The 22381-nt window shown below is 40.0% G+C and overlaps 2 protein-coding genes and 1 long non-coding RNA gene across 10 annotated transcripts; 2 read left to right on the top strand and 1 right to left on the bottom strand.

Annotated features, from left to right (window-relative positions):
- Positions 1-1497: 1497 nt before the first annotated feature.
- On the top strand, positions 1498-2091 carry LOC138356830 (chloride intracellular channel protein 6-like). Its single transcript, XM_069313165.1, has one exon. The coding sequence runs from the start codon at positions 1498-1500 to the stop codon at positions 2089-2091; it is 594 nt and encodes a 197-aa protein (XP_069169266.1).
- Positions 1809-9733, top strand: LOC138356720 (uncharacterized). Of its 8 annotated transcripts, none has more exons than XR_011224576.1 (6): positions 1809-5668; positions 6739-6956; positions 8109-8160; positions 8591-8644; positions 8973-9030; positions 9590-9733. XR_011224576.1 is itself a non-coding variant. In XM_069312954.1 (6 exons), the coding sequence occupies exons 2-6, from the start codon at positions 6877-6879 to the stop codon at positions 9637-9639; spliced, it is 294 nt and encodes a 97-aa protein (XP_069169055.1). In that variant the 5' UTR covers positions 4239-5668; positions 6739-6876; the 3' UTR covers positions 9640-9733. The 8 variants fall into 8 exon arrangements, 3 of the variants coding, with proteins under 3 accessions (XP_069169055.1, XP_069169057.1, XP_069169056.1); XR_011224573.1 differs by having other exon boundaries at positions 8973-9034; XR_011224575.1 differs by having other exon boundaries at positions 8583-8644; positions 8973-9034.
- Positions 9559-21774, bottom strand: LOC138356721 (uncharacterized). Its single transcript, XR_011224578.1, has 5 exons — positions 21611-21774; positions 18634-18796; positions 16977-17140; positions 15633-15731; positions 9559-9657 (listed from the first exon to the last, which is right to left on the bottom strand). It is a non-coding gene; the product is annotated as an uncharacterized lncRNA (long non-coding RNA).
- Between the last annotated feature and the right edge of the window lie 607 nt (positions 21775-22381).

Genomic DNA, 22381 nt, shown 5'->3' with positions numbered 1-22381 from the left:
AGGGGCTCTGAGAGTTATAATTAGTAAGAATTTCAATCCAACAAATCAATGAATAAATGTTTGAAAAAATATGAATAGAACACTGGAATTTATTTTATGAAGTATTAGTAATGAAATTATGAAGTTCATTTAGATTATGCAGTTCAGTTTTGGTTCCCATACTACTATAGAATTTATATAAATTCACTAGAATGCATCCAGCATAGGATGACAAAGTTAATCCTGCAAATTAGAAACCTTTCACATGAAGAGAGATTGATGGAGCTTAATTTACATTAAACCTAATTAAGAATTAGGTTACATGATTGAGGTGTACAAGTGGATGAATGGGCATAAGAAAGGGGATATGAATAGTGTATTAAAAGTATCAAACCCAAAATAGAACATGAAGCAATGAATATAAATTGGATAAGCTTAGATTTAGGAAAGACCTGTGTAAATATTGGTTCGGTAACAGGGTTGTCAATTTGTGGAACCAATCACCGCATAACATAATAGATGTAGGATTCCTTGATTTCTTCAGGCGTAGGTTAGACATATATATGAACGAGTCTGGATGTATTTAAATAGATGCTACCTTGTATGGGCCAATAGGCCATCTGCAGTTTCATCGATTCGTATGTTCTAATTCTAAAAAAATCTTCCGCTTCAACATTCCCTGTACAGTATTATTAGTCCAGTCTATTCTACAAAAATTTGTCACGTATGACAAATAGGGCCTGTTGGTCTAACAATTACTTATTTCTTGGGGATAAATAGGATGAATTTCTTTTGTTCACCCATATACCTCTTGTTCTATTCTTGAATCCTCCAAGGTTAAGTATGCATGGGACAAAAATTGTTCTCCACAATTGGTTTTAGTTTTGACTCTTTTTCTCCATTTATTATTTAGGATCAATAGATTATGTATAGAAAGAACACAATGTGAACACAGTAACCAGATATTCTTTAATCTACACTTTCTACAAGAAAACTTGAAAAAATATAAGGGCTATATTAACAAGATATTGTACTCATTATATAAACAAAATACACAACAAATGTAGGATTTAAATCTCATTATATTGTACCTTGGTATATGTATAAGGATTATATTTATAAATGTAAATAAAATGCATAATTAATTTTTTTAATGTAATTAAACAAAATACAACTATATAGTATTGAAGATATTTATGAATAAAGCAGGAGGTGCAAGCGGAGAACGATGTCCTTGTGGCCAGAACCCTTTGTGCATTACTTGCATTTTGAGGTGAAGGATGGCGAGTTCCTAGATTGTGAGGCAAAGGATGATGAATTCTTGGACTGGGAGGCCACGAATCTTGAGATCCTGGACTGGGAGATCATTGCCTGTAAGGTGATGGATGGTGAATTCTTAGACTGTGAGGCTGAAGATGGAACATTCCTAGACATCGAGGCAAAGGATAATGAATTCTTGAAAGATGTGCATTTCTAGACTGTAAGCAGACGGATGGGAAATTCCCAGACTTCGTGGCAATGAACTGCAAATTCCTAGATAGTGAGGTGCAGGTTGGCAAATTCCTGGATGGTGAGGTGAGGGCTGGCGAATTCCTGGATGGTGAAGTGAACACTGATGAATTCCTGGATGGTGAGGCGAGGGCTGGCGAATTCCTGGATGGTGAAGTGAACACTGATGAATTCCTGGATGGTGAGGTGAGGGCTGGCAAATTCTTGGATGGTGAGGCGAAGGCTGGCGAATTCCTGGATGGTGAGGCGAGGGCTGGCGAATTCCTGGATGGTGAGGCGAGGGCTGGCGAATTCCTGGATGGTGAGATGAGGGCTGGGAAATTCTTGGATGGTGAGGCAAGGGCTGGCGAATTCCTGGATGGTGAGATGAGGGCTGGGAAATTCTTGGATGGTGAGGCAAGGGCTGGTGAATTCTTGGATGGTGAGGCAAGGGCTGGTGAATTCTTGGATGGTGTGGCGAGGGCTGGCGAATTCCTGGGAGGTGAGGCGAGGGCTGGCGAATTCTTGGATGGTGAGGCGAGGGCTGACGAATTCTTGGATGGTGAGGCGAGGGCTGGCGAATTCCTGGACTGCTCAGCTATGAATTTATTTATCCATTCGTGAAAGGTGATGGATGATGATATTCTAGACAGTGAGCTGCTGGATTGTGATATGCTAAATGGAGAGGCATTGGATTGCAAGTCCACAGACAGAGAGGCATGGGATTGCAAGTCCACAGACGGAGAGGCATGGGATTGCAAGTCCACAGACGGAGAGGCATTAGAAGTGCATGATCGCAAGGTCCTAGCGTTTGAACGCAATGTCCTAGACAGCGAAGCATTTGATCACAAGGTCCTAGCGTTTGAACGCAATGTCCTAGACAGCGAAGCATTTGATCGCAAGGACCTAGGGTTTGAACGCAATGTCCTAGACAGCGAAGCATTTGATCGCAAGGGTTTAGACAGCGTGGCATTCGATCGCTGTTTCCTAGAGAGCGAGGTGTTTGATCGCAGGGTCCTAGACAGCGAGGTGTTTGATCGCAGGGTCCTAGACAGCGAGGAGTTTGATCGCAGGGTCCTAGACAGCGAGGAGTTTGATCGCAGGGTCCTAGACGGCGTGATCGCAGGGTCCTAGACGGCGAGTCATTGGATGCCGGGATCTTGCACGGCAAGGCGTTCGATGAAGAGGCATCGGATGGCGGGATCTTGGATGGAGAGGCATCGGATGGCGAGATCTTAGACGGCAAGATGCTGGATGGCGGGATCTTTGTAGGTGAAGTGTTGGAGGGCGGGATCTTGGGCGGCGAGGTGATAACTGGTGAGCTATGAATTTGACGGCTGGAAGGAACCCAAATATCCACTCCCATATCATTACACAGATGAGTAATAACATTCTTAATAGTCACGTACTTCTGGAGGCATCTGTATGTCTCTTCTTCCTAAGCATGGTGGCGATTTTCTTGACTGAAATACTGAGTACTTTTTGCTGCTCCAGCACTCGCATACTGTCTGAAGACAGGAGTGGACACAGTGGTACCATGATTACAATAGGTACAGATGACTTCACAACAAGGACAAACCAACAGCAATGAGAACAGTGTTGTTTTACACTTAGCTACTCAGAACGAAATGTCCATGTAGCACAGGCTATAGTGAGCCCGTAATTGAGTTCCGTTACTCGTGATAACCTTGTTTCTTGTCTGTGTTCCGAACCTTAATGGAATCTGACCCATATATCAATGAGGTCAACCCATGTGTTGCGTTTCCAAAAGGGTCGCCCATGTTAGAATCGGTGAACGCCCTAGTAATATTGTTGAAAATATCTTAATAACTTATTAAACCAAAGGTCTTTTCATGTCAGAAGAACGGCAGAAACTGGATCTATATATGAAAACTCTTTCAGGACAAAATTTAAAGTAAAACTAAAGATATTTGTAGTTGTATAAAAGTTGCATTTTTCATCGGTCGTAGAGCCGGAAATCCGCAATATTCATCTCAGATCAATGCTTATTTCACGCAGAATCGTTAATAAACGTAAGATTTTTATACGTCTCAAGAAAGATAGAAACATAATCTTCATTTTAAATGCCTTACCATGGGCATATTTGTATTTAAAGCGAAGATACGTGTATTTTTCTAATCGGCGAGCTTCGATCCCGCACAGATCGAGCAACGGAGCAACTCTCTCTCAGAACAATGCTTATTTCACGTAAATTCATTAATAAACACATATGTTTTATATGTCTCAAGAAAGATAGAAATATAAGCTTCATTTTAAATACTTTAACATAGACATATATAAAGCTCAAGTGAAGATACATACGTTTTTATAGTGGCATTCAGTAGCTTGTCGGTCATGGAATGCAGAAGCCTACGCACTTGCCAATATAGTGTGTAATTAACAAAGATACGCTTATAAAGCCTAAAATATTATATGCCTTCAGAAAGACAGATATGCTCGTTATTGTGAGTGCACCAAAGGAAATATATCTTGTTGGAGGACAAAGATATATCAATTCTAAAATAAGTTTCGACTCTCGCTCGGGCGAGAGATAGCGCGACTCTCGCCCCATCTATTGGAGATTCTGTTCACCTAATGACCCAAAGCTACTCAAAGCCTCCTAGCATTACTTAAATAATGAAGAAATATGGTATATTTATTCACTATAATGTTGGTGCTTAATGCAGAACACGAGAAAACATATATTTACTATAAAATATTATACTTCCATTATGAAATAAGTAAATATGTGGCCCCATAGGAAGTCAACGGTCCAGGTGTCAATGTTGTGGAGCGACTTATCCAATATATATTGTTGTCTGGAAAGTGTTTGTTGGCATATCAACCTTCTGTACACAGTGATCCAGTCGTCGCACTTCTCTCCTTAAATGATCGCAAATTTAGTTTATTATATTAACAAGTAGAATACGTAATTCTAATAATATCTAACATAACTAGCCAGAAAATATTTAAGACTTATTGAAAAATACATGTCTGGAAGTTAAATCGACTTCATAGAACAATAGTGTTGGTCTATACTAATCGTTATTCGTTAGTATGCGTTCGCTACTTAAAACATTTACTGTACTGATGTAAAATCTCCCATGTCTCTTCGCACATGGAACACCGAACCTTACACACTCTCTGATATATTGTTTAATTAATAGAGATTCACTAATAAAGCTTATAATTGTATATGTTATCAAAAAGGCATAGATAAAGTCGTTCTTACGTTTTAGTCACAGAGATTAGATATTAGTAAAGTAAAGTTCATTTTATTCAGGAAAGTACATAAATAGTCGATTTACAAACATAATATTGGATTTATAGATAGAGCTAGTACATACAATACCTAAAGCCACTAGTACGCATAGCGTTTCGGGCATATTATTGAGAGAGGAAAGATATTTATATATAAACTATTTTTTTTTTTACCGACGCTCTCCCTATTGATGAGAACTACAACCTAATGAAAATAAATGTTAATTTTATGTAGATACTGTAATAAACGAAAGTTTTTAATGTCACCAGAGAAGCAGAAATATAGGCAAATTTTAAATCCCTTGTCATAAATATAACTGAAGTGAAAGCAAAGATATATGCATTTTGATAGTTACAAAGACAGCTCTTTAACACGGGTGGAACACGAACAAGGGGAACTTAGTACCCAAATGAGCCACAGAGATATTAGAAAGAATTTTTTCAGTGTCAGAGTAGTTAACAAATGGAATGTATTAAGCAGTGATGTGGTTGAGGCTGACTCCATACACAAATTTCAAATGTAGATGTGATAGAGCCCAATAGGCTCAGGAACCTGTACACCTGTTGATTGACGGTTGAGAGTCGGGACCAAAGAACCAAAGCTCAACCCCTGCAAGCACAAATTAGGTGAGTACAACTAGGTGAATACAGCTGAGGGGCGGGACCAAACAGCTGAAGCTCAATTCCCTACGCATAACTAGGCGAGTCCATAGGAATTACCGTTTGTCCTGGCGCCATCTATGTTTTGACAGCAGTACTACTAATTTTCCCACGTTATGTGATGATCGCTATACGGGTGTAACGGTCAGTTGCTCTTCTATATATGTTTATGGACAACGTAGGTGATTTGAGGCAATTTGCGGCCAGAGTGAAATAGTGTCCACGCGGTGAGTGATGGAGGAGGATATATACTGCTGTGTACTCGACCAGCGGGTGAGAGGTAAGTTATATCGAACAATTATGGGGAATAGATGTGTTATTTTAAGCGTAGAATGTCAGGTAACCGGTAACTACACAGATGGGGGAGTGTTTTTTAAGTCTTTATTTACTAAAGTGGAACATTACATTATGCCTTTAACTGAAAAAGTCTACTGGTGGGGGAAGTAGACGGGTTTTATGAAAGTATTTTACCTAAATATTTGTATTTGGTTAACTAGTTCAGCCGTTACCAGGGAGGGTGTGCCTTTAATCTAAACTAAAAATTCTAGCCGGACAAAGTGATTAAATAAAGAAATTGAATAGAACGAAGTGGTTTGCCAGGGTGCTTAACATTTAGTTTAGTTCACTTACTATGCAGCCCATGCTTAAAGAATGCAAGTTTATCATATTGACTTTACCGTAGTTTTACTGCATTTAATATACCGTTTTTACCCTATTTAATTATGTCGGGTAAAGGCCGGTCGTGAAAAGTTCCTAATATAGCAATTTTTAAAGGTAAAGTTTGAGTTAACTTTAACGCTTAAGTTAGTGACCAATTAGCTTAATCTATTGTGAGGAAAGTTACTAGAATCTAACGTTGCAAGTGCTATTTCTCTACTCTTTTTGAGAAACATGACTAGATACATGAATCGCATAGTTTTATTACTAAATGTTCATGGATTAGGTTGCATAGTTGAGGAAATGGTGATAAGGTTTGTGATTTTGTGTACCTTGACTTCAGCAGAGATTTTGATAGTGGCGCATAATTGATAGGGGCTCGGATCATTGGGAATGCTGACTGAAGTTGATTAGGTCATGGCTATACCAAAGAAATTTAGTATAAATGGGGTTAAGTTGGGAGAAGTGTTGTAAGTAGTGCCTAAAAGCTCTCCTTGGACCTCAGTTATTTGCAAGATTGTGGTTTAGACTGCAATAGTTGCAGTATTGGCAAATAAAAAATACCGATGCCCTATATAGTTTTGAAATGGTTGACTACCAGATGCAGTTTAATGCTGACAAATGTAAGGTTTGGGGGCTAGGTAAAGATGAGATAGATGTTGTAGATTGTTAAGAGTATTAAATATTTTGCAGGTGGTAAATTCTCCCCGAGCTGGCACTGCTCTCCAGCCTGGGATGTTGATTGGTTAGTCTTCAACTGCCTCCCAACATGGTAGCGAGGTCCTGAGCCGACATGCAGTGAGGAACGTGGAAAGCTTCCTGAATTGGCACATGGCATTCCTCCCTTTCAAACCAGCAGCTGGCACAAATGTTCCAGCTAACATCAGAATAGTTGAAGCCCACACTAAAATGTAAGTGGTACAGTAAATGGACCCCCCCTCCCTTTTGACACTGAACAGTTGGGAGGAAAGGGGGGCTTATAGTTCTATTGCTACAGAATCTTTTGCCATAAGCCAGTGGCAGTGCCTATTGGCACTTGCTATTAAGAATCTTCCCCTTACATAGTTAATTAAAAACAAAATGCTGTAGACAAGCTTAACTTTTGAAGGGGGGCAACATTTTCGTTGCCATCAAAGCACATCAAAGATGCTGAGCTAACTTCCCCTAGTCATCGGTGAATGGTGGGCAGTAACTCTCTAGTAGGAACTTTACTGCCATTAGAATCCATTTAGAAAGTGTGCACTTCTGCTGTATCTGCCAGTTTGCTAGAAATTGAAATTGGCATACTTGCCCTCTTGTACCATGTTACTCAACCATAACATAACCACCACACCACCCATTCTTCTAAAATAACATCCCATATGATAAACTTCTGCTTTTAATAAATATTTCTAACTTCAATATTAGTTGGCTTGCATGGTGTTAATCATTCCTTTGGCAGAACTGTAGCTAAATTGTTCCCACAACATTTAATGCATTAACAGTACTGTATCAGGTTCATAAAGAAATTTATAATAAAGACCAAGTGTGGTCATAAGTGCTGCAGATGGGGGAGATAGAACCTTACACCTGCAGAAGTGTGGTGATAACTGGAGAGAATACGCCCTTGTATAGTTGCTAGTGTAAAAATATTACTGAATTTTGTAAAATCACATTGTCTTGGTAGTATAGTTGGGTTAATTATGAATTTTCAGACTAAAAAGCTTGGTACATAATTAAACAGAATAAATTTGTCCCCCTAGTAGTAAGCAGTGGTTGCAAAAGAAGAATAATAATTTGTATATATTTTGTATTGCTTTTATTCAAATGTTATTCATGGTTGTTAAATTAAAGTTTGTTTGCAATGTTCCAGAAAAATGTTCATGACTAAAGTTGTTGGAAAATAAAATTTGTATAGGATGTTGACTTGAAATGACTATAGCTTTGTTTGTAATAAAGATGGGACAACAAGATACTTAGTGTGCCATTTAAAATGGCAACTGTTAAACTGGTGGTACAGGTATGAACAAAATAACATCGCTATGCAAATAACTTTTTAGTAATATTTACTGTTCACATGACAGGTTGTGGAAGGTCCTGGCAACAGAGCTGCAGGAAAATACTTGCAGATCTACAGTAAGTAGTGTTGTGTACATTGGAATTAGAGGGTAGAAGTTAATTGCTAAAAACCTATTAAATATTAGGGTATGGAAGTCTAGGCTTAGGCTAGTGGGTACCATATCTGCAAGTTTAGTCCTTTCAGGAATGTATTGAATAGAATGGTATGTTGAAATTGTGAAAATTGTAATGTGGGGCATTAGATCTTAAACAGCATAGTTGAGGGTGTTTTATTAATAATTTTAATGAAATAAATCTTTAGTTAACATTAAATGTTTGTTAAATAAGCTTTAATCTATAAATGTATAACACTGTTAAGGGTAATCATGAGTCAAATAAAGTTAATGGCAGGAAAAGTTTTGTTCTAAGTGATGGTATTTTTCCCTTGAAAGTAAAAAAAGATTCAATGTTTACTTTAGCTTGGTTTTAAATTTATATAGTTTTCCAGAATGTGGTTTGGAAAGTCCAGAAGTCCCTCTGTCAGTTGGTTAAACAGAATCAGGCGAGTTGTAGTAATGGTTAATCTGAATAGATTTGCATAAAAGTAAAAAAATAGTAATAACTTAAACAATATAGCAATGGCTAAAGATAAATGTAAATTGCCATTGAAATGCAGTTGTGGATAGTTTCTCAAATGACATTTACTGAAACTTGGCAAATTGATGCCATATATATTGCTAAATTAGATCTTTACTAATGATACTAGAATATGTAGGAAAGGTAAATTCCTTAAAGAAATTTTTTGTCTGAATTTGTAAAGTACTCATTGCTAATTTGAAAAGTAAAGAAAGATTGGCTTTAAATCTGAAATTTGTTGAAATATTTTTCAGGTGAAAGTGATTATGATGCATGGACTGGCTTGGAGTGAGGCTCCTTTACTCTGCAAAAGTGGGTGAGTTTGAATTTGATGTTTTAGCTATATCAATGACTTAATTCTCTTATCTAGTCCATTTATAGGTGTGTAACCATGTCCTACTGTTACAACCCACAGGGATTGATGCAGTTTGTACTGATCCTACCCCATTTCATAAAAGGGGACCAGGCAGTCTTGCAGATTTCCCTGGCTTGGCTTTTTCAGAGCTTTGCTCTACTACCCATCTAATAGATGGACTAGATTTGCATAGGTTTAGGGACCCTTAACAATGGTTACATTGTTAATTCTCACAGGGCTTGTTTGCTGAATGGGTGGATGCATCTAAAACTTTAGTGCCTGGCATGCATTGTACAGTGCTTTCTGTAAAGCATATGTACAATGTGTTGATGGCACTAAAGTGGTGGATGTAATGCACCCATTCAGGGAACAAGCTCTGCACTAAAATCAGAGGAAGGGATAGGCCTTGCTGAGACAATCTTAAAAGATTGGGAGTTAGGATTTTTGGGGCTTATTATTAGGCATTGGTGATAATAAAAGTAGTGTCCCTGTTTAATGTTTATTTTTCTTTTACAGGTGATTGTCTCTGGAGTTGTCTTGGCCTTTTGGATCTTCTGTTCATCTAGGAGCATCTGTCTCACAACCTGAAACAGTAATAAATATTAGATGTATTATAAATACTATATGTAAAACTTATTAAATAAAACAATTTTAATGAAACTACTTTATATACCTTATCCTGAATTTATGCTGGAAATTGTTTACTACTATTGATGCAATGTTTAAACATCTGAAATTTTTTTACTTTGAACATAAATACTTGGTAAAATTTACACCTATTTGTAACTTGTTACATAGGTGCATGCAAAATGCATTTAAAAGTTGTAAAAGTGGACTACCTATTCAATTTACATAAACTAACAAATATTGCAAATTAGTCTGAAATATTAAAGTGGAAGAAACTTTAGTTTTCATATTTGTAAGTAAATTTAAAGCTATGCAACACCTAAGCTTTGTACAAATTATAATTAAATTAACTAAAGATCATTTAAATTTACAAAACTAGAAAAGTGACACTGAAAACCATGTTGTATAGATGCTTCAAAGTCTTTGATTAAATTTAAGTTACCAAAGCTCTTAAATGATTTGTCTGCCAAACTTCTGATATTCTGAAATATTTTACCTAGATTAAAACCATCATTGTTTGAAAGGGCAAAACAGATTACTGTCAATTAGTTTGACCTAACATCTGCAAGGTCCTGAAGGAATGGAATTTTTTTTTTGTAAAACTTTTTGCTGGAAACAAACCCTGCCTAATGAACCTCCTCATTTTTTTTAGAAATGGTAATTGCAACATTACCAAAGGCCATTGTTTTAATAGCCAAAGTACCAAATGAAAGACCAAGAAGCAACAAACAGGTACATGGTAGAAAGGACAAAAGAATGGTTACGAGAACCCTTTCATTTGTTAAAGAAATGACTCGGAAAAATGCTGTCATACCACAAGGGGTCTTAACCCTTGTCATATACATCACTGACATTAATCTAAATATTACCAACCACAAAAATTGCTGATAACATGTTATAAAAAAAAATAAATATAATATTGAGGCCTTAATGCAGATCTCTAACTCTACAAATAGTAACAAGACTGGCAATTTATTATAAAACAAAAAATTCCAAGATCTTGCACGTGAGCCAGAACAATCCATATCACAACTACCACATTAAAATGAAACAACAATGAAGGTAAGGTAATTACCAAAAGAAGGCACCAAAGTGCAAAATAATCAGAGGGCGCTAAATATCACCAAGAATGCCAATACGAGAACAAAAACGCATAAGGCGAACGATATCAAAAGTATCCGATTCACCTAGAATTCTGACGAGGGACAAGTGACTGCGAGGGACGGTCGGAAAGCAAGACACACGCTCGTCCTGGAAGTCAGGACATTCAACAAGGATATGCACAACTGTAAGAGGGACAACGCAATTCGGACAATAAGGAGCAGGGCGGCGCTCCATTAAGTGACCGTGGGTTAAGCGGGTATGACCAACCCACAGCCGTGCCAAAGCAGTGTCCCACCGCCGGTTACGGTGGTAGGAGGAAGGCCACGGGGACACACTAAGTTTGAGAGTACGCAGCTTGTTACCACCCACAGAGGACCAACAACCCTGCCAACGGGGAAGAATGAATAACAGGATAAAAGTCGGAATAAGGAATACCTTTACGGGAGATGGGACAAGAACGGATAGCTTCCTTAGCGGCAGCATCCGCACGCTCATTGAAACACCAATATGGCTGGGAACCCAGCAAAACTCTACCGATTTAAATTTACTAGAAATAAGAAACAGCCAATGTTGAATCCCAATGACCACCAGATGGACAGGATTAAAGGACCCTAGAGCCATGAGGGCACTACGAGAATCAACTACAACCACAAAGGAGGAATGAGAATGAGAAAGAGACGAAGAGCATAGAGAATAGCATAAAGTTCTGCTGTAAAGACGCTAGCCTCCGAAGGGAGGCGACACATGTAAGTACGGTCAGGAAAAACAACAGAGTAGCCCACACCATCCGCAGACTTAGACCCATCAGGGAAGATGGAAATAGAGTGGGAGTGCGACGAAAAGTGCTCAAGGAAGAGGCTTTTCAGAATTGTAGGAGGGGTAAAGGCTTTAGTAATATAAGTCAAGGACGTACAAAACTTGGGAAGGGGGACTCTCCACAGAGGTAATGAAGGAACAATACGAGGAGAAACATTAGAAATATGAACAGAAAGAGAATCCTGTAAGCGAGATAACTGGACAGAAAGTGGGAGACAATGAAGAGGAACAGGAACCACAGGAGGAGGAAAAGTCAATGCACGACAGAGGCGAGAGGAAGGATGTTGGAAGGACCGCGCAAGATAGCGAAGACAGTAGCGATCACGGCGGTCCTGAAGAGACAGAAAGCCAGTGTCAACATACAAACTAAGGGCGGGAGTCGAACGAAAGCCACCAGAGCCGAGACGCAACCCAGTATGGTGCAAAGCATCAAGATGGCGAAGAGTAGAAGGAGAAGCAGAAGAGTATGCAGGGCAACCATAATTGAGTTTAGACAGGACGAGAGAGGAGTGCAAATAGAGGAGCGTGCGCCTATCCGCTCCCCAAGAAGTATGGGACAAAACCTTAAGGAGGTTAAGGGCCTTAGAGCATTCAACTCGGAGGCAAGAGATATGGGCTGACCAAGACAAACGAGTGTCAAAGACTAACCCCAAAAGCTTCGCGGAATCCCTGTACACAATGAGATGACCATAAAGCAACAACAATGAAGTAAAGGTCCTTTCAGTAAGAATCTATCATTCACTGAAAGTTGCTGCAGTTAAAAATAAAAGAAAATACAAGTCCCTAGAAATAAACAAGCAACCTTTTTGACTAAGGAAAAGAAGGTAGTTATTCTACTGTATAAATCTAAGTATTCACTTAGATAACTGTATCCAAGCATAGAGGTTCCCCCCCCCCCTTCCCTTTCAGAAAAACATCTACTTTCGAAAAAGTTTAACATTGGCCAACAAAAATGATTCCAGAACTAAATTGCCTAATACCAGGAACAACTGAGAGCCATGACAAACACTGCAACCCTCTCCTACCCCCAAGTCTTATGCTATTTATGATCCAAGGTAATTTGAGATACTATACTGTACTTCCTACAGACGAGTCTAGTGAGAGGGTGATCTCCTGGCGATTAAATTGAAGCACGATACAGGTGTCAACGAACATCAGTCAGCCCACTTGTCAGCACAGTGGATAACTAATGACATCATAATCTGCAGTGTGTGTGCCTGAAGTTGGGGCATACGGTCTTGCTTCACCCTTCACCGGCGTACTTCAGGGGTTTTATTTAATACTTGGACTGGCTTCAATAGGGCCTCCAGACTTTCTGTGGCTTCACAAGTGTCACGTGAATCCCCTGCATAGCGGTGGAACTGCCTTTTCCCTTCACCTTCAATGCCTCTGCACTGGAAGTATACATCTACACCAGCCCAGAAGAGTCATCAGTCCTGCCACCTCTCCATACCCCCAGGGCCTGGCACGACTCAGAGGCAAGCCGGGCGCCACTGCTAACTGGCAGTTTGTCCCCACAAACAAGCAGTTAGCCGCCTTCAACTGACAGTGGTACAGCTCAACACAAAGGCACCGCCAGCCACAACGAGCAGTTTGCTAGTTAACCAGATGCCCACCTCGTGTTGACACTGGATGAGTCATCACCGCCGGACTATATAAAGAGCGCTGCCTCCCTGGAGAGGCAATCTCTCCCTTAGTGCTCTAGGATCACCTTGGTGTCTCTAACCCGTCGTCCACTTCCAGCCAACATCATGTGACTGATGCCATGGTGGTATGGTAGCTGTCTTCAGAACACCAGTATATCTTCATACTTTTATTCATTGCTTATAGTTTATTTTTTGCATTTAAGGTCATACTAACTTGTTCACCTTTGCATTACATGATAGTCAAGTATTGTCATGTGTTATTTTTGTTCATTACTATTTCAGTAAATTGTTTAATTATTTATTTGATAATTTTCATTTGTTTCCACCTGCAACTTACACACTGCAAGGCCAAAAGCAGCATTTCTTTCATTTATGTGAGGGAGAGCCATACCATCTTGGTTCAGTATAGCTGTGATACCATAACCTGTCACACAAGATATCCAGTTGTAAGACTTTTACCATCAGTGGTGGTAGAGTATGCAACTGGCAATGCCTTTGTTACAGGTTCGCTTCATCTCACAGCCCCAGTGGATTTTCTCACACATTTGAATACATGAAACAACTTTATTTGATACATTCCAAACCAAAGTACTGTACAGTACAGTAATTATCAAACCATCAAATGTGTGGGATAATCATAGTGCGCTAAATATCACTAACGTCGCCAATACAAGAACAAAAACGCATACGGCGAACAATATCAAAGGTATTGAATTTACCAAGAATTTTATCGAGGGACAATTGACAGTGAGGGATGGTCGGGAAGCAAGACACGTAAGTCCTGGAAGTCAGGACATGTAGAGACAACGGTTTGGACAATAAGAAGCAGGGCAGCGCTCCATTAAGTGCCCGTGAGTTAAACGTGTATGACCAATATACAACCTCGCCAGAGCCGTTTCCGACCACCGGTTACGGTGGTAGGAGGAAGGCCACGGGAACACACTACTCTTAAGAGCACGCAATTTGTTACCAGTAACAGAAGACCAACAACCCTGACAACGGGCAAGAATGGGGAAATGAATAACTGGGTAAAAGTCATAATAAGGAATACCTTTACGGGAGATGGGACAGGTGCGAATAGCTTCCTTAGCGGCAGTGTCCGCACGCTCATTTAAGAACACACCAATATGGGTGGGAATCCAGCGAAATTCCACTGTCTTAAATCTACTGGAGATAAGAAACAGCCAATGTTGAATTTCAACTACCAAAGGATGGACTGGATTAAAGGATTCTAGAGCCATGAGGGCACTGCAAGTGTCAACTACAAACACAGAGGAGGACTGACAGCGAGAAAAGAGTTGATGAAGAGCATAGAGAATAGCATAAAGTTCTGCCATGAAGATGCTAGTCTCCAGAGGCAGGAGACACAAAGGTGCAGTCAGGAAAAACAACAGAGTAGCCTACACCGTCTGCAGACTTAAGACCCATTGGTGAAGACGGAAATAGAGTGGAAGTGTGAAGAAAAGTGTTCAAGGAAAAGGTGATTTAGAACTGTAGGAGGGGTAAAAGTTTTAGACATGTGGGTCAAGGCTTACAGAATTTAGGAACGGGGACCCCTCTATAGGGGCAAAGACGGAATGACACGAGGGGAAATATTGGTAACACAAACTGAAAGAGCATTTTGTAAGAGAGACAACCGTACAGAAAGAGATAGGTGGTGAAGGGGAACAGGAACCACAGGATGGGTAAAGGTCAAGGCATGACATAAGCAAGAGTGAGGGTGCTGTAAGGACCGTGCAAGGTGGAGAAGACAGTAGCGATCGTGGCGATCCTGTAGAAACAGGACGCCAGTTTCAACATACAGGCTTAGGGTAGGTGTCGAAGGAAAGGTACCAGAGCTGAGCCGTAACCCAGTATGATGCAGTGTGTCCAGATGGTGAAGGGTAGAAGGAGAAGCAGACGAGTAAACAGGGCCATAATCGAGTTTAGACAGAACAAGAGAGGAATGTAAAGAGAGGAGCAGTGTCGATTAGCTCCCCAAGAAGTATGGGACATGACCTAAAGTTAGTTAAGGGCCTTAGAGCATTCAACTCGGACGTAAAAAATATGGGGCGACAAAGACAAACGAGTGTCAAAGATTAGCCCTAAAAGCTTTAGCAGATTCTTTGTACAAAAGGGGATGACCCCTGTTACCTAACAGTAAATAGGTATCTGGGAGTTAGCTGTTACAGGCTGCTTCCTAGGGGGGTGCGTGTGTGGGAGAAAAAAAAATTTAGTAGTTAACCACTGAACTGCTCTGTCTCCAAATAACACCCTGGTGCACAAGAAATAATTTCTTTCCAAAATTTTTTTTTCTCTTCTTATATTGTTAAAATGCAGAGTCTGATCACGGGGAAACTAAACAAAAAATATTGTATGTGACTTACTTTAGCTGCGATGGAGCTGGGAAGTTGAGCAAATTATGGGCGCTGAGCGTTGGAGCGATGGGGGTCTGTCGGCCCCGCCACCCCGTGCGACGGCAGTTGCTGCGAATAAAATGTTGCGCAATTATTTTGAAGTTTCTCATTCATTTCTTCTTTTTTTTTGCTGTAATATTATTTAAAAGTGTGTAATTTGTGGAATTTATATATTTCAAAGTATAGAACATCGCTATGCTCAACATTATGGGCCTCATATATGCGACATATTCTACAATCAAACAGTGTTTTTGCTGTTATTACACTATATACACACATTGTATATACCCATCTACGTATGTATTCACCATAACGATCCACTATGTTGGTATGGTGAGCCCAAAAAACATGAGTGAGCTGCCACACCCTGCCAGTCCTCCCTCCCTCCTCCAACACATTACTTGCCAACATTCCTCCTCCCAAAATACTGTTATTGTGTTTATTACACTATTTACACACGTTATGTATAAGTATGCACATGTTTTATTCATGTACATACGTACATACTTGCCATCTCCTCACCTCTCTCTCTTGCCTACTTAATGCTCTTGCTTCCCTCATCTCATCACAATCGACTTTATAATGGTCCAGGACGGATCGAAATGTCGTCGTCTATTCAATTTCCAGTGTGTGGTTTGGTCAACAATGAAATCTTCATGCAAGATCTTATAAAGAAAACCCCTAGAACGAGTTTTGCAGATACGAAAGAGTTTAAGGTGAGTAGGGGATGGTTTGAGAAATTTTGAAAAAAGACGTGGTATTCATAGTGTTGTGAGGCATGGTGAGGGTGCTAGCTCAGACAAAGTAGGGGCTGAAAGATTTGTTCGTGATTTTAAAGATTTTGTAGATACTGTATTGATGGATATATTCCACAACAAGTGTTTAATTGTGAGGAGACATGGCTATTCTGGAAAAAATTGCCGAAGAGGACATACATTACCCAAGAGGAGACGTCACTGCCCGGACACAAGCTAACTTGGGCTAACTTGTGTCAGGATAGGCTAACTCTTGTGCTGTGTGGCGATTTGAAAATTAAACCCTTGCTCGTGTATCATTCCGAAAATCCAAGAGTTTTAAAAAATATATAACGTGCAGAAAAACTGTGATGTAGAGTGGTTTGCCCTGCCATCAAAAAATATCTGCAAGAGAAAAGTTTGACACTAAAGGGCCTGCTTCTCGACAATGCTCCTGCTCATCCTCCAGACTTGGAGGATGCATTGTTGGGGCCACTTTTTTTTTTTAGGGATATTCCTGCATGGGCCCTAAGTTTCTGGCTAATGAACCAATGACATGAAGGAGGAGTTTTCAACCTACCTTGTGTTAGGTGTGCAGGGGTCAATAGGCTGAACATAATGTCAGGAGCAAAGGGGGGCGTTTGCCTCTTCAAACACAATTGTGACCATCTTCATCTCTTCGAACTATCCTAAATGCTCTCTTCACCTGTCTGACCAAATTGGGTGTCCAGACCACCTTTGAATCTGAAATTGTAAAATTAATAGTGATTTCAGAATATTCAGTCCATTTATACTAACAAAATTATATACAGTATACTGTAATTGAAATTTACAGAATGATAAAGGCAATTTAGTAACTTTGTTAAAATGCACATGGGAGAAATACATGAAAATAGGTTAATATGGTTTGTAAGGTTGATGGGAAATGTTTATTACTTTTATGATTTAAAAGATGTATAGCCCTGATACTTCATCATGGGTGCATTCCACCAGGTAATGACCACAGCAAAAGTTTTCCACGAGGCTCTATTGTCACACAAACTTTTCACATTTTCAAACTTGATTCATCTTTTCCCCCCTCGTTCCAGGGGTTTTCTTTAAAAGGTCTTCATGCAAATGTCTTGGTTTCTCACAAATGATGGCCTCTGAAATGCTATCACCTGCTAACTCTTTGTTGTGTATCCAAATTAATAAAAACTTTTCAACATCCTCAAGTGTTTGTGTTCTTTGTTTCGGGATTGTTGATATGCCTTTTGCCACTTTAACGCTCATAATGTCCTTTTTCTTAGCAACTATAGTGCATATTGTTGACATAGATTTGTTGTACTGCCTAGCTAGTTCAACAACCTGTGCACCGTTTTGACGTTTATGAATGCTCTCTTGTTTTTCCTCTATGGTCATTCTCACATGTGTTTTCTTGGCTTGAACCTTACCACTGGCTTTCTTGGGATTCATGGCAAGATATATAATAACAAATTTTATGTTCAAATAGCTAAAAATCCCAAAACAAATGTAATGCTTTATAAAGAATTCAGGCGCGATAGTACTAGGCAGGAGACACTAGTTAACTGAGGTGCGATCACCATGCCACCACGCGCTAGGTCAGCCCATATACATATCAACAAACTCATTTCCCGAGGCAAAGTTTGTAACCCGATTCAAATTTTTTGAAGAAATTAGGCTCGTAACCCGAAAAGTTCATAAATATTCATTCGTAAGCCGAGGTGACACTATATATAAGTAAAAAATTAAAATTTTGTAGATACACTGTGTTGTATTGATGGATACATTCCACAACAAGTGTTTAATTGTGAGGAAACATAGCTATTCTGGAAAAAATTGCCGAAGAGGACATACATTACCCAAGAGGAGACGTCACTGCCCGAACACAAGCTAACTTGGGCTAACTTGTGTCAGGATAGGCTAACTCTTGTGCTGTGTGGCGATTTGAAAATTAAACCCTTGCTCGTGTATCATTCCGAAAATCCAAGAGTTTTAAAAAATATATAACGTGCAGAAAAACTGTGATGTGGAGTGGTTTGCCCTGCCATCAAAAAATATCTGCAAGAGAAAAGTTTGACACTCAAGGTCCTGCTTCTCGACAATGCTCCTGCTCATCCTCCAGACTTGGAGGATGCATTGTTGGGGCCACTTTTTTTTTTTTAGGGATATTCCTACATGAGCCCTGAGTTTCTGGCTAATGTACCAATGACATGAAGGAGGAGTTTTCAACCTACCTTGTGTTAGGTGTGCAGAGGTCAATGGTTGAACATAATGTCAGGAGCAAAGGGGGGCATTTGCCTCTTCGAACACAATTGTGACCATCTTCATCTCTTTGAACTATCCTAAATGCTCTCTTCACCTGTCTGACCAAATTGGGTGTCCAGACCACCTTTGAATCTGAAATTGTAAAATTAATAGCAATTTCAGAATATTCAGTCCATTTATACTAACAAAATTATACATACAGTACTGTAATTGAAATTTTACAGAATGATAAAGGCAATTTAGCAACTTTGTTAAAATGCACATGGGGGGAAATACATGAAAATAGGTTAATATTGTTTGTAAGGTTGATGGGAAATGTTTATTACTTTTATGATTTAAAAGATGTATAGCCCTAATACTCCATCCTGGGTGCATTCCACCAGGTAATGACCACAGCAAAGGTTTTCCACGAGGCTCTTTCTTTCACAAACTTTTCACATTTTCAAACTTGATTCATCTTTCCCCCCCCCCCCTCGTTCCAGGGGTTTTCTTCAAAAGGTCTTCATGCAAATGCCTTGGTTTCTCACAAATGATGGCCTCTGAAATGCTATCACCTGTTAACTCCTTGTTGTGTATCCAAATTAATAAAAACTTTTTAACATCCTCAAGTGTTTGTGTTCTTTGTTTCGGGATTGTTGATATGCCTTTTGCCACTTTAATGTTCATAATGTCCTTTTTCTTAGCAAGTACAGTGCATATTGTTGACATAGATTTGTTGTACTGCCTAGCTAGTTCAACAACCTGTGCACAATTTTGATGTTTATGAATGCTCTCTTGTTTTTCCTCTATGGTCATTCTCACATGTGTTTTCTTGGCTTGAACCTTACCACTGGCTTTCTTGGGACTCATGGCAAGATATATCATAACAAATTTTATGTTCAAATAGCCAAAAATCCCAAAACAAATGTAATGCTTTACAAAGAATTCAGGCGCGATACTTATTAGGCAGGAGACACTGGTAAACTGAGGCGCGATCACCATGCCACCACGCGCTAGGTCAGCCCATACGTATATCAACAAACTCCTTTCCCGAGGCAAAGTTTGTAACCCGATTCAAATTTTTCGAAGAAATTAGGCTCGTAACCCGAAAAGTTCATAAATATTCATTCGTAAGCCGAGGTATCACTATATATAACTAAAAAATTAAACTCAGGATTACTTTCAACCCCCACCCCTTTTGCTCTACTCCATCGCCACCTACCTTCACCCCCCTCTATGATGTACTCTTCCATAGACACCTACCTTTGCCCCCCTCCTCCTCCATCATCACCTACCTTCACACCCCCTCCCTTCTCCTCCTCTATCGTCACCTTCCTTTCACCTTCCTCTATGATGTACTCTTCCATAGACACCTACTTTCACTGCATATAATGCTCCCCTCTACTCCTCCATCGTCACCTACTTTCACCCCCCCCCCTCCGCTCTACTCCTCCAGGGTCGCAGACAATTTCATGAGCGTGAGAACTACGAGTTCTCTAACTACTCTCACCAGTGAGGGGGAGGGAAGGAGGGAGGAAATGAAGGAAGAAAGGTGGGGGAGAGAGAATAGGCAGGGGGGAGGAGGGCCTAGATACATTTCTTCCATATAGATAGGTAGACTGAGGGAGAGCTGCTTGCCAAGAGCCCTATCAGACAGGCTTCCTATTCCTCAACCCTCCCTAATATGCCACATCCTGGTCAGGACAACTTGCTCGATTGTTATTCTTGGTGTGACTCGAGAACTGACCTCGAGGCGGGGCATGGGCATGGATTATCTCCCTGGGGCACGCACCTCCCTGCCCCAGCTCTCTCTCTCACATAATCTATCAAGGGTCTAACATGAGGTCATTGTGTCTACCAGAAGTGTATATGTCCAAGGCTGGCCACCTGTCTGGACCATTCAAATGTATAAACACGTAATTAGTCTATTAAAATTATATATAATACTACAATTATAAATTAATTTGTTCGTGGTCATTCGTTTATCAGTATTTTAATATGAGGTATATATACGCATGTATGTATACGTTGACGTACACATATATGATTATGTGTAATCATATATGATTATATCTAATGGAATGCATTAGTAAGTGATGTGGTGGAGGCTGACTCCATACACAGGTTCAAGTGTAGATATGATAGAGCCCAATAGGCTCAGAAACCTGTACACCTGTTGATTGACAGTTGAGAGGTGGAACTAAAGAGCCAGAGCTCAACCCCAGCAAGCACAATTAGGCGAGTATATGAACGAATGCACATGTACACTTTCAAATGAATTAAGATACACAATGACTTAGTTTAAATAGTTTAAACACATTATGGTACTGATTTTGACATGCTGATGTCTGGAAGGGAGAGGGGGGTGTGGGGGGGTTATTGTCTGAGGTGGAGGACCAGAGGAGGGGGTCAGTGGAAGGATGGTGGCTGGAGGGATGCCATTGTTCTAATGGTTATGAAAACAATTATTGATGGCAGGAATTCAGTGGGTGTGTACTTCACCCGCACCATCACCATACTGTGCCCTGCTACAATCCCCCCCACTCCACCCATGCTGTGCGGGGCGTATTACACATTATGGGATAACCGACTGTCTGTCCATTCCTGTCTGCTCGTTATGCTGCCCTTCCTTTTGAAAATTGTCTGCTTTATCGACTTCCTTCAAGACCACACGTTAGCCTCTTATCACGCCCTCTTACCACTCTCAGGGAGCCGGCTCTTCTATACAATAGTTACCACTCAGTCCCCAAGGTGAAAGTGTCCTGGCATATGACTTGTTACGTGTACTTATTTGCGATTCTTTTGGGCTGTCACGTGTGGTGATTAGTGTTGGGTAAGGCTAGGCCAGGTCAGGTCAGACTAGGCTAGGTAAGGCTAGGCCAGGTCAGGTCTGGCTAGGCCAGGTCAGGTCTGGCTAGGCCAGGTCAGGCCAGGCAGGATGAGAGAAGGAAAGCGGCAGGTACTTACGTTTCCGAGAAAGTAGCGGCGGTAGTATATTGTTGATTTAGATTCGACGACATCCTGAAGCTAGTAGGTGGCGGCCTCATCGCTCTCGAACTTCTTGTTGTTGAAGGGGATACGAGGCACACCCAATATCCCCCTTACATTGATCACATCGCACACTAATATTTTTACTATTTCGGACACCAGACTTGTCTGTTTCGTATATGTATAATTGTTCAATATTAAAACCACAATAAAATGCTCTAAGTACTTTCGTATATTAATACATCTTCAGAAGGAATGGTTCGCTCTTAAGATGTATTAATATAAGAAAGTACTAAAGGAAATTCCTGTTTCAATTCTTCCTCCGTGGTCTGACACTCTTATTATATATTGTATATACTGAATTATATATACTATGCTTATATAATATATACTGAAATATTGTTACATTTAACGTATGAAACAAAGTATATATCTGTATTTTTAATAAAATATAAAACATTAATATTTATCAACGTATCTCTGTGAATTACATAATTTATCAGTATTGTACAGCCTGTGATCTCCACCTGGCTGGCCACTGATACCTAAGTAGCTTTCATGTGTCCGGACACCGGCGATAGGATTGTATTATTTAACTTTAAAGAGAGATATTTCTTGAAATGTTGTCACATTAACGTCTACATCTTCCTTCCTTCTGACATATAGATTTTAAGGTTAATTAGCATATATGGAAATAAATTACACAATTTATAGGCTGGTGTGAAGGGCTTCACACTCTTAGAGCAAGCC

Source organism: Procambarus clarkii, chromosome 74, assembly GCF_040958095.1.
Source record: "Procambarus clarkii isolate CNS0578487 chromosome 74, FALCON_Pclarkii_2.0, whole genome shotgun sequence".
In the NCBI taxonomy this organism is placed as follows: Eukaryota; Metazoa; Arthropoda; class Malacostraca; order Decapoda; family Cambaridae; genus Procambarus; species Procambarus clarkii.
Note: the sequence above shows the minus strand (reverse complement) of the source record. Positions and strands in the feature narration are given on the sequence as shown.

Coding starts and splice junctions, on each gene's coding strand:
- LOC138356720 (XM_069312954.1), top strand. CDS start 6,877: ATGGCATTCCTCCCTTTCAAACCAGCAGCTGGCACAAATGTTCCAGCT. Junction 6,957..8,108: donor GTTGAAGCCCACACTAAAAT/GTAAGTGGTACA, acceptor TTCACATGACAG/GTTGTGGAAGGTCCTGGCAA. Junction 9,031..9,589: donor GGCTCCTTTACTCTGCAAAA/GTGGGTGAGTTT, acceptor TTTCTTTTACAG/GTGATTGTCTCTGGAGTTGT.
- LOC138356830 (XM_069313165.1), top strand. CDS start 1,498: ATGAACTGCAAATTCCTAGATAGTGAGGTGCAGGTTGGCAAATTCCTG.